We start from the raw sequence: 12,571 nt of genomic DNA on the forward strand, positions 1-12,571 counted from the left end.
GAGAAAATGCTCCTCCCCACATTAAAATTATTCTGATTTTACAAAATACAAATCGGTTTATAATAAGGTCAGAAATACTTTTAATTTTCCTTTTTCAGGGTATTGGTTTAACATGCAGCAGTTTGTGGTTAAATGGAAATATGTAGTATACAAAATAAATGTTAATTTATATTCAATAAGGATATTAAGAATTTAGATTAAAAATCTGTAATGTTAGATTTGGCCTCAGTCAGGTAGCTTAACCTCTTGCACTCAGCGTTAAGGAACCATTTCTAGAAGAAAATGTCCACAATATGTCATCAGATATAACACCAAATGTGACATCAGTCCTTTAAAATAAATGATCTTACAGATAATAGTCAATAACGAAGTGATCTAAAAGCAATAATAGTCTCATGGCCCTGCTTCTTTAACTATAGGAGGTGGAAAGAGAAATAAAATGTAGGATTAATTAGGCCACTTTGTTTTTACAGTACATATACATTTTATGGGGTGATAACAGATTTCAGAGGGTTTTTTTTCTTTTTGTGTTTTTTGGTTTGTTTTTTGTTAATGATGCTTACATTAAGAAAGTGAACTTTTTTGCAATTTTCAGCAAAATGTATTACCATGTGCACTTAAAATTTGAAATTTAATTTTTTTGTCTTCTAAAACATCATTTACAGTAAATTTGTGAGTTCTGAGATCTATGCATGGTAATATGTTTTATGAAAACCTTTTCCTTTTATATCTGCAAGGGGAGGATTTGTTTTCTAAAATGCACATAGACAAACTTAATATTTTATCCTTAGATACAATAATTCAATTTAAAATTTGTGGTATAGATTTAATACAGAATTTACTAAAATATATTCTTATCAAAAATAGTACATTTAAACATTTTGAAGAATTACAGGATTCATAATAATGAATAAATTTTAATTGTTGAACTTTACCTTTTAAAATCATGTTGTTTTGTCAGCTTTTTAAATGCTAAGCATCTGCAATAATGTTTGACAAAAAACATTTATTAGCATGCTTTTACTATCATTTAAGAGTTTTTTGATGTGTGTAGAAGCAGATTTCACTCTGATTATTCTAGGTAGTAATTGAAAGGTTAATACAGTGTTAATTAATTATCCATATTTTATTGATCATTTTTAAATTGAGAGGGAATAGCAAAGGTAAGCAAAGAGTAATATTTTATAGTAATCTTGTAATTATTATCATATTCCAAAATATGAACAAAATTTGAGTTTGAAATATATGTTTAAAAATCTAAATGTGTAGGAGATTCTTCACTTGTCTTACAATTACAGAGATATATCATATTTAATATAAAATTTTTTGAAAAAGCAAATTCTAATTATACCCCATATTTATTTTATCTTAAACAATAAGGAAGTCAATTCAGCACATAGATTGTGTTATGGTATTGTTTGATGTCAGCATAATTTATGCTAATATATTCTGTAAACAAAAAGCTTAATTTTTTACTGGTTTATTAAGTAAAGTATTTTATAGTGACATTCAATTTTAATTTGATGTTTAAAATTTTTGGAGCATTAAAGAAGCTAATCAAAATGAACGTGTTAAGAATTAAGTGTACAAAACAAAATTGTTAATGTGATCAAAAGATAGTTGAAATTAATAGAATTTTAACGTGGATAATCTGCTTCAATGTTGAATTTAAATATTTAAAATAGATATTAATGAAGATAGTATGTCAATCCTATATTTTTATGACTTCCTTTATTTATAATTTATTTAACTAAGGAGACAGGACATTTAAAAAATGGCGAATCTTAGAAAACCATGAACTATATTATCATTATCAAAGCAAGGCATCTAAATAGAAGTGCCATTGGAGATTAGTTATGTATTTTAGTAGAAAGACCCATCTTTTTTATAGATTGATTTGATTTGAAGGAAAGCCTCTAGTGTAAAGGTGGCAGAGTAAATACCTTAAGAGTGATGCTCTCTGTTTGGGCGATCAATACCAGCCCCATGACTCTACTTCTGGCTACCTTCTAGTTAAAAACAAATTTTTTAATTCTGACAATTTAATTGCCCTTCCCAAGTTCACATTAACTTGCTTGGGGAAAAAAGCTTTAGGTAATTTTTCAAACAGAGACCCTCCAAAGTGGTTATTTATAAAAGTCATGTTGTAGGGGAGATTTCTTTAACTTTGCAGAAACTGAGTCATATTTTTAAATTAAAATTAATACTTCCTTTTATGATTAAATGTTCTTTATGGAAATTATCAGCTCAGGCAAAGCTGAGTATTTTATTCTTGAGGGCATTTTCTTTCATTTTATAGTTTTAAAATTTATTAGAAATTATTAGCAATGATTCATAACATTTTCCTAATGCCAGAGCCCAGGTTAGCAGTCAATTATTATCAGAGCATTTTGGATGTAGAAGGCACCTAAGACTAACATCTGGTTTAACTTTATTCTTTACAGATAAGGAAACTGAGGAAACAAAGGGCCAATATAATTTTTGGTAGATAAAGGAGTAAAGCCCAGGTTAACTGACTGAAGCCTACATTTTCATATCAGTGTGCTGTGCTGTCTTCTAAAATTTATTATTAAATATAATGGGAATTTTATATTCAAATTAAAGCCACATAAAAAGTGTTTTAAATGGTAGAATGATTGGTTTTAATTCAGGTGCTAAAACAGTTTAGCAGAGAACCCTATTGAATTCAAGACATTTTTATTTTGTAGAGAATGTTCTTGCTAATAGAAATACATAAGGAGAATTTAACATAGTTTTAAAAGTATCTTGTAAGCATATGGAATGATACAAGTAACTCATTTGGTTTTCTAGGGATGACAGATCATGTAAAGATCTTAAATCATTCCATTCTCTCATAACTTCAATAATACCAGATACTGTTGCTTCCTTTTTAGGATCAACGTATACTATGTTCTCTAAAATTTTCAGTAACCCATGGTTATTAGGAGATGCACCTGGCTTGTTCTTCTACTCATTCTTTGTAGTTTAATTATTTTTTTTCAGAGTCAATTTTCTTGACTTTGAATGCTATGGACATGGCATAAAGTACAGAGGGGAATCAGTTATATTAGAACAATAGTTGATTATAAGATATTCTTTATGTGTCCTGTTCAGAATACAGTTATAGTGTGTGCTTCACAGTACCCTAAGTATGTACCCATTTTTATTTTATGTATGTTTGAAGGCACTTTGTTATTCCATAGTAGTCTTTTTTAAATTGGCTAATTCTTAAAGTATAAACTTATTTTACTTTGATATAGACTATTGATGATTCCAGTTCACTTGCTCAGCAGATGTTTGAAAAGGATTTATGTTGAAGGTGGAACAGTTTTGTGTGTTTCTGCTCTTTTTATATTTTAATTCTACTTACCTGCTTTATGTTGGATAGATAAATCAACTCATGTCCAGAGTTGGCTCTAAAGAACTTGAATTTTACGTTTTGGGGGCCAGCCTCTCTCTCTTAGATCTTTTGTTGTTTTTAGCCTCAGTGAATCAAATCATTTTTAAATACAGCATTTTTGGCAGATTTCTCCAATTTTTTGTAACAATTGCCGTTTAATTATTAAGTTAGGATAAATATTAAACCAGAATAAAAGGCAAAATTAAACCAGGGTAAAAGGCATTTCTTAATAGTGATATGAAAAATTTAAACAATGATCACGTTAGTAACAGTTTTGTTTGCTAGAAATATCTGATATGAGCTTTAAAATGGAACCCAAAATATATTCTGACTTCATTCAATTAACTTTTAGACTAGTGTAGAATATATTCATAGAAGGTACCAAAATACTTGTTTATAATGGTTGATTGAGAATAAGACAAATGGAAGTTAAAATATACTTTCCCCCAGCACATATAAACTTGATAATAATCCTTTATTTTATGCTTGGAAAAGTTTTGTTCTAATTTTTTTTTTTAATTTCTTTAGCAGAAAGCTATTAGACCACTGAGAATTGAATACCAGCGCATGTGGTGTATATTAGAGTACTGTTGGTAATTTTACTGCTGCTAACTTAAAATCCTCAAGGGGGAGTTAATTACAGGAAAACCATTCTAAATATCAGTAAGCTGCATATTTTCCATGACAAGAGGTTTTTCAGTGGAACTTGAACAATTCCAGAATCTGAGCTTGTAAAAATAAGTAAATAAATAAATTAAAGTGGGTGTGTGTATGCATACAGTACACCTATAGTATGTAAAATTTTAAATGAAACTTTAATTCAGAAGTTATCTTACTGTGTTATAGGCAGCATGATTAGAACATAATTAAAAAATTTTAAATTGCAATTGGAAGGGATAATTATATTTTTTGTTGTCATTCAAACAAATGTGAATTTATGTTTTGAGCTATTTTAAACGATTACATATTGCCACTGGGGACCCTAATTTTTTTGTAAATATTTGTAGATTAAAGAAGTTTCTTCTTTTTTCCTTTCAAATAAGCTTGTTTTACTTTAGGACATGTATGGCAATAATCAGAAGAAGTAATGAGCAGGGCGTTGAATTTAGTTGTTTCTGATGTGTTTGGCAAGTTTATCAGATTTAGATTTGGAAATGAATATTTTTTGTTCTTGTTTATTCTGATTTAGCCTTTTAAAATGCACTATGAGAGACAAGAAATAGTAAACAAATTAATTATATATACGTTCATATTTGAACAGTGGTTGTTTTTGTTTTCTTTCATTTTCTTACCTGTAAGAGCTAGTATGGCATAGTGGTTAAGAACCCAGATTCTGGCACCGTGCTACCTGTTTTTAAATCCTGACTCTAATTGTCAAAAGCCATGTTAATTTGGGTAAATTATGTAACCTCTCTGAGCCTGTCTTCTTATCTTAAAATTATAAATTAGCAGAAAGTTTATGAAAATTAAATGAGTTAACTATGTAAAGTATTTTTAACACTTCCTGGCTCATGCAAAATGGTATGTAATATTAGCCTTATTATTAATATTTCTGCTTTGAAGAAGGAATTATAAATCCAAGCAATGAAAAGAATGTAGTATACTGATTCTGTACTAAAATCTAACTGGCAAATCATAATTTATTATAATTTTCTTTATAAAGACATCTAGAAGATGGTGCTTCATTTGCATTTCTCAGTAGCCAGTACATTTTTAATAAAGTTGACAGTAAATTGCAAAGTATCTTGCTTAGCCTAAGGTCAGTGTTTCTGATTTTAGGGTAAGGAAATATCAATACTTGAAATATAAGTGATTTTAGAACATTCTTCTCTTTTCCCAAAAATTATTGGTTAATTGTAAGTATATTTCCTTTTAGCATTAAAAAAAAAAAAAAAAAAAAGGGCCAGGTGAGATAATGCCAGCAACTTTGAGAGGCCAAGGTGGAAGGATTGCTTGAACCCAGGAGTTCGAGATCAGCCTGGGCAAAATGTGAGACTTATTCTCTACAAAAAGTTAAATTAAATAAAAAAATTAGCTGGACATGATGGCAAGCATCTGTGGTCCCACCTACTTGGGAGGCTGAGCTGGGAGAATCACTTGAGCCTAGGAGGTAGAGGCTGTAATAAGCTGTTATTGTGCCTTTGCACTTCAGCCAGGGTGACTGAGCAAGACCCTGTCTCAAATAAATAAATAAATAAATAAATAAATAAATAAATAAAACCACTTTAATTAGATACATTAAAGTAATCTTTTCAAATGTGTGTCCAGACCATCATATGTGTGCGTAGCTTACAATGCAGCCTGTGGGTATGAAAGGTTTTATTTACCCATAGAGTGTATACAAAGGTAAATACAGAAAGCTTCTTCCCATGACTTCTTATTAAATAGAAACTCCTATGTTTGTTTAAGTAGCACTGTAAGTACTGTATATAAATGTTATATGTTATACATGGTGAATTCCCAATAAATATGAGAAAAACAACTTTTACCTTTAGCATCATCCATAAATGTACCTATCACACCCCAAGAACCTTTGATCTGCCAAATTAATCAGGTAACACATGTGCAGTTTAACTATTTAGAATAAATTATATGGATTATATATTAGTCATGTTACTGCAAATTGACTGCTTTATTCTTTCTGAGGTTTGGGCCTTATGCCTATGGAGAAGCTGCAGTGGAGCAAAAAAAACCTAGCCATCCGATTTCCATATCAATAGCTGCAGCCTGGGTGGATCAGGTGCTTTACCTGAGGGATTTATCTCGCTGAAAGCCAGGAGGGTCAGGTGAAGATTCTTAACTTTGGCTTCTATGACACCATTCAAAAAAAGAAGATTAGGAAAAATCACACATACGAAGTTTTACAAATCACAATTCAGAAGTTAGCATCTGCCTTCCTGCTTTTCGTAAGGAGAAATCTGCTCAAAACAACAAGAGGGGCCCTGGAAGGATGCCAGTTTTGAATCAGTTTTGAATTTCAGTGTTTTCCTCTTTCAGTTGTGTCTCTGCTCCCCTGTCGGATCCCATTGTTAAGTGTAGGTGCTCCACAGAGCTGCTTCTTCCCTTCCTAGATGTGGTGTTCTCTTTTCCTCCTCCTGCCTGCAGTTGCTGCCTTGTCACAGTGCCTGAGTCTGCTACTGCTGCTCTCCACAGGCTGCTCCAGTTTAGGCCGCATGAGGCCCCTTGCCCACATGCCTCTCCTCCCAGGCTTTCTGTTATGTTTGCCCCCGGGGTGCCTTAGCCCTTTAGTTTAAACAGGCAGAGGAGGTAGTGTTTGAGCTTCCACTTAGTTTCCACACCGCCTTGCTCCTGGATATTTGTATAAGGGGCGAAAGGGCAGAGGAGTGAGTGTATGTGTGAACATGTGGACAAGAGTAATGTGAAGGAAGGAGGGTGGATAAAGAAGGGATTGCAGCTTCGAGGAGCTGCTGTCGTCTTGTTAGTGTCGGATATGGCTTCAGTATCTGGGCCTAAATCCTCATTGGCTTGTGAATGTCTCTTAGCTTCGACCCTTAATTCTGGATTCTCCTTCACAGCCACTCCTAACCATTGCAAGATGTTTGTCAGTATGACATTATTTGGGGGAATGAATCAGTCCTTATTTTTTGGTGTTAAATAAATATTGTTTCCAAAACTGGGTTTGATTGTTTCTATTAATGAGTTTTCAAAAAAAGTACCGCTTTTGAACCCACTCCTACCCTAACTATAAGTAAATAAATGGTATGGTGAGCAGTGCAGGGGTCAGATTTAATGGGATTATGGTGCTTGTTTAGGGTAACATTAGACTAGGTTGGGGGATCGAGTTTGTCAGAACAGGCGTGCGTGCCATCCCAATCACTTTCTCCACTGTGGCTGACTCTGTGTATAAAAGATTGACCGTCTTTGCCCACCTACCCTTACCTAAGCCCCTACCCCTCTGCCGAAGTGCTCTTCCCAGAACTGATGGACAGCTTTGTTTCCTTTTCATTTCAGCCACAGATGAAGATATCCTTGCTAAAGGAAAACAGTCCATCAAGAGTCAGGCTTTGGGAAATCAGAACTCAGAAAACGAGATCTTCCTGGAAGGCGATGATGATACTCTGTCATCCGTAGATGAGAAAGATTTAGAGAATCTTGCTGGTAAATTTGGTGGTTGTGCAGCTATTTCAGCTACCCCTGGGACAATAAGCATCTAATTACTTACTTTTTCAGCTGTGACCACTAGGACTCCCAAACTTACACCCACAATTATATTAATTGGTTATTTCAAACACTTCCCCCCTTATTTTCTACAGTTTCTCTTTTATTTTTCTATTCTCTTCAGTCTTCTTACTCTCCTCATTTTTTTTATGAATAATTTTCACTGAAAAAGAAAAAAGTTTAAAAGGAGCAACAAAAGAACAAAATTGCTTTGCCCATCCCATAGAAGTTACCAAATCTCTGTAAATTAGGACTGTGAGTAAAAATTCTGCCAGTTTTTTTTTTTTTTTTTTTTTTTTTTTTTTTTTTTTTTGTAAATAAAGCTTGGAGGGAGAGGAGCTCTTTGATTTGATATACAGGTCTTACTGAACATGCTGTATATGCATGTAACTCTCTCAAATCAATTCCAAGAATGCCATGACTTTTCACAACATTCATGTATTTTGCCTGATGTAGGAATTTTGATTTGCACTCTGTAGATTCTCAGTTTTACATCCCTTATGGGAAAAATTCTCTTGTTTAGCTGGAAATTTTAGTCATTCATTAAATGGCTTTTTTACTTTAATACCTGTGGCTCTGCCCCTCAAGGAAGAAAGTCGGAAGGGTTCTATAATTTTTATAGGTGAAAATTACATAGTCTTCAATTTTGATAATTTTAAGAGAAAAGTCATTAAAAATCTTGCATTTGGTGACATATCTGCAATCTGTGCTACTATGCCACTTGGTAATGAAAAGCAAAAAGAAAAGATGGTATCTTCTTTGACAACTGTAAACCTCTCTGTAAAGTAAAATAAAATTAATTGGTGGGAGCAGAGAGTAAGGTAGATACTGCTCTTCTGTAGTCTTTTTCCTTCACATCCGTTTACCCATTTCCTCCTTTATTTTGCTTCTATTCTTGCTACTAGTAATACATTCATACAGTAATAGAGGTGAAAGGGTAGTTTAATTATATAATCTTGACAATGGCGATAGGATTAAGAAGTAATCCACACTAATAAAGTGGTGTGGGTTAGAAATGAAGTGGAAATTGTCAGGGGTCTTCTGTAGGACCTAGGCTGCCCTAGCTCCTGCAGCTGTCTGCTTACCCTGTAATTGAATGTCTGAGGGTGATTGAAAAAATGTTATTTCTTCTCAGTATTACATGCTAATGTACAGAGGGCAAAAGGAGACAGCAAAAGAACACATAGCTTCTTATTTCATCCATTTATAGGGATGAGCTTTGGGAAATCATGGCTGTTCTGCAGCTATCTGCTGCCCATCTGCAAACACAATGTATTTGTACATTGGGAATAGAGGGCAAAACCTGCTCTGATCTCCGCAGAGCATCCCTTCTATTGTCCTACTGGCACACATTAAGATTGATGTGAGATTAAGCACTATCACCCTTCTAACAATCGATGGAAATGTCAATTCATCTGAATTTTGAAACACTTATTCACCCATTGATTACCTGAATAAGCACACCTTGTTTATAGGCACTATATTAATTCAGAACTGTAAGTGCCAATCTTCTCTTATGCTGTTTTCTTCCCCTGTAGGATTTATACCATGAGGAATTGACAATAGAATTCCAAATTCTTTCTACATCAATCTCTCTCTCTCTCTCTCTCTCTCTCTCTCTCTCTCTGTGTGTGTGTGTGTGTGTGTGTGTGTGTATGTGTGTGTATACACACACGTGTATATAACATTATTTTTAGTTCGAATATACGTTATGCTGTTCTATCTGTAGTGAATCTATTGTTTTCAGTAGCAGTCTGATTTGTCTCTTTGGTAATCCCTGTGGAGATTTGATTATTCCAATAAAAATTCATTCACTTGGAAACCCACCCTCCAGCTGTTTACTCCCAGAGTCCCTGAACTACACTAATATTAGATTTTGAAGCATTGAACAATACTTAACAGTAGAAAGGAAGGCTTAGAAAAGAAGTATTTTTGCCAGTCATTGATGGGGTAAAGTTGTTATGGGAGAGGTTTTGTGTCAAGATGGCATAAAATCTCTATCAGAAAGTATGGTTTAACATTTCCCACTTCATTAATAAGCTAGTGATCTTTTTGTAGTCGTGCCTCTACCATACTGTAGTAAGCTAACCCCTGGCCTTGGACGCCTATTGAGGCTTCCTTGCTTGCTGTTAGATAGCCTGAGGCTTGTTTTCTAAATGGAATGTGGATGGACTTATTTAGGCAGAGCCACCTTCTTACCTAGAGATTAGACCAAAGCTTTGCAGACTCCCTGTAAAATAATTGCATCCTAGTTTACTATTATCATTAACCGCCTGTTATAAATCTTCTAGTATGAGAATCCTGACTTTGCATTTTCAGAGGAAGATTTGGGGTGGACAAAGTATGTAAGCGTAGAAGTAGTTGGCAGGCAGTTCAGTATTAGAAGTGAGAATGAAAATATTAAATACAATTTCAGGTCGAATTTGATTTTTTGCAAAATGTCATTCCAACTTGTGTGGCTTGTCTTTTCCTTTTGGCAGGTCCTGTTAGCCTGAGCACACCAGCTCAGCTTGTGGCCCCCTCCATTGTAGTAAAGGGCACTCTTTCTGTTACCTCCTCTGAACTCTATTTTGAGGTGGATGAAGAGGATCCTAACTTCAAAAAAATCGACCCCAAGGTGAGAAGATAAGGGGGTTTCATTTTTTCTTACGATGGGATGGTGGGTGCTGTTGGATGAGATTAGCATTGGTAAATCTGACAGGCTTAGTTTGAATTTCTTCTAAATTGCCTTGGCTTATATGCAATGTCATTATCTTGTTTAGCTTATGATTCCCTACCAGTTAGATTATTGAAGTTCATTTAGCTTCAAAAACAAATTCTACTTAATGGCATTTATCATTAGCTCTTTGTGAGGAGGGGAAGGAACCTCAGGGAGTATTATCTATAAATATATTTTGCCTCAAAGGGTCAAGGGTGAATTAAGATACAAAATTCAGTGAGATTGAGAGTGGAATTATTTTGTTTAGCCTTTATGTTTTCTGGGTGTGATACCAATATATCACTCTCCTTGCTTTGTCCCTATGACTTACTAGTCTGTCGTGCATGCTAGCATGTTTTGTGTGTGAGAGATACCTCTGTTTCCTATTACCTATAGTAGATTTTACAAGGCACTGCATAATATTCTGTTCTTAAATGAAAATGTAATTTCCCCTTTAAAATGTATTTCTCATTGCTTTTCAGGCCATGGCTACTTTGTTTTTACAAAGAAACATTTGTAATACAGTCATAAAAGTCAAAATTAGGCTTATTTCAAGAAAAAGAATGGTAGAATTTGCTCTGAGAGGAAACAGTTTCTTTAAAAATGAGCAAAGTAAGCAACCTGTAGATAAAAGTGGTTTAAAACGTGGAATAATTTATTTTGGAGGTTGATAGCATGTATATACATATATGTATTTTGAGTTTATTGCTTGAAGGTTCTTCGATTTTATAATTATGTAGATTATTAAATCTAAATAATTTAGAAATATTTCAAAGTAGCCCTTGATGAAAATGGTATAATTTTATTTTAAACTGTACAGACAAATCATATCTTGTCTTATGCATATTTCCACTACTTGGTTTCAATATTGCTGCCTTTATTAAGACAGTACTTGGTAGATTGTATGGAGCTGATTGTTTTGAGCTTGATAAGTTAGCTAATCTAACGTAGAGAAAACTTGCTAATTCTGAAATTCTAGCAATTATAAATTTTTTCTACTTTATCCCATGACTGAAATGTCTGAAAATGCATTAGTTTCTTTAGGAAAGGAAGGTTACCAAAATTAAACTCTCTGATTTCTGGTAATTTCTGAATTTAAGAAAGGCTGAGATTTAATTTAGGATATTCTATCATGCTTTTAGACACATATAGATCAAAGTCTAAAATTTGATTTACTTTTAAGGGGTCTGATGAATTGTTCTGAAAATTAGAATCTCTGCCAATCTTTGAGATTAGGTTCTTTGAAGTTATTTGCTCCTTATAAAGAAGTTATAAGTTTTATTTCCCTCTGATCTGAACCTGTACTGCATCATTAAATTAATTTTTTTCTGGTTGTTTGGGAAATATGGAGATCTTTTGGCGTAATCCAGAAATAGTCTTATATCACCGCAACCTTCCTTATATTCCAGAAGGCAAAACTCCTGGCAATTTATACTAAAAAAAAAAAATTTCAGTCAGTTACTGGAAGAAGTTTTAATTTTGTATAGAAGTTAATGCTTTAAGGTGTTCTGTAAAAGAGGACATTTATGTTGCTGCACTGTTTTTCTTTTTTTACTGATACCTCCATTAAATTAAATAAGGAAGAAGAAAATATGTTGAATTGGGGATATTTTTGTTCTTACCAAGGCTTAAAAACTTCTTTTTTTTTGGAATAGTTGGAGGGATATGTATGTCTAATGCTGCAAATGTGAGGGGAAAAAAAATCGTCATTTATAGATATTTTTATCTTTTAAACTAAACATTATTCCTTTAAATCATTTTGTGCAAATGTAAGCAACTCCTGTTTGTTTGAAAATGTTTTTAAAATTCAGAACATTTTCCCCAGAGAGTAAATTGGTTTTTATAATTTAAAAGAAATTGTATATTTTTCTGAACTACTGTGTGGAATACAGGAAGAGAGACTAGAAAAATCAATACAATACATTTTGAGTTGGAAGAGTAAAGATGATTTCAGAACTGATAAGATCAAAGTTTATATTTTTAACACAGGACTATTTTTACCAGAGTATCTTACAACTTAAGCCTGTTTGTCAAGTGAACTAGGCTTCAGACCCCTGAGTGGCTTTCTTGTTTTTCATCTATTCTGCTGTCCTGCTGCTCATCCCTCCATATAGCCCTTCCCCCTCTCAAACTTCTTCCTCTGATCTTTAAAATTGCTTTTTAAAAACATTTTTCTCCATACCTCTCATTTGTGCATTTTCTCAATAAATTAAAAACTGGGCTAGTACAGAGAATAAATGTCAGATATTAAAGGGTAACATCCGACATATATTCTATACCTATGTCTCACCATT

The 12,571-nt window shown here is 33.3% G+C and overlaps 1 protein-coding gene across 4 annotated transcripts in view; it reads left to right on the forward strand.

Annotated features, from left to right (window-relative positions):
• LRBA (LPS responsive beige-like anchor protein) overlaps positions 1 to 12,571 on the forward strand; it is a 746,578-nt gene that overhangs the window by 419,985 nt on the left and 314,022 nt on the right. For all 4 annotated transcript variants that reach the window (XM_074396837.1, XM_074396836.1, XM_010338615.3 and 1 more), the window contains 2 exons: positions 7,373 to 7,519; positions 10,060 to 10,196. In XM_074396837.1, coding sequence (XP_074252938.1) covers positions 7,373 to 7,519; positions 10,060 to 10,196 — 284 coding nt within the window. The remainder of the gene's footprint in view (positions 1 to 7,372; positions 7,520 to 10,059; positions 10,197 to 12,571) is intronic.

Source organism: Saimiri boliviensis, chromosome 3, assembly GCF_048565385.1.
Source record: "Saimiri boliviensis isolate mSaiBol1 chromosome 3, mSaiBol1.pri, whole genome shotgun sequence".
In the NCBI taxonomy this organism is placed as follows: domain Eukaryota; kingdom Metazoa; phylum Chordata; class Mammalia; order Primates; family Cebidae; genus Saimiri; species Saimiri boliviensis.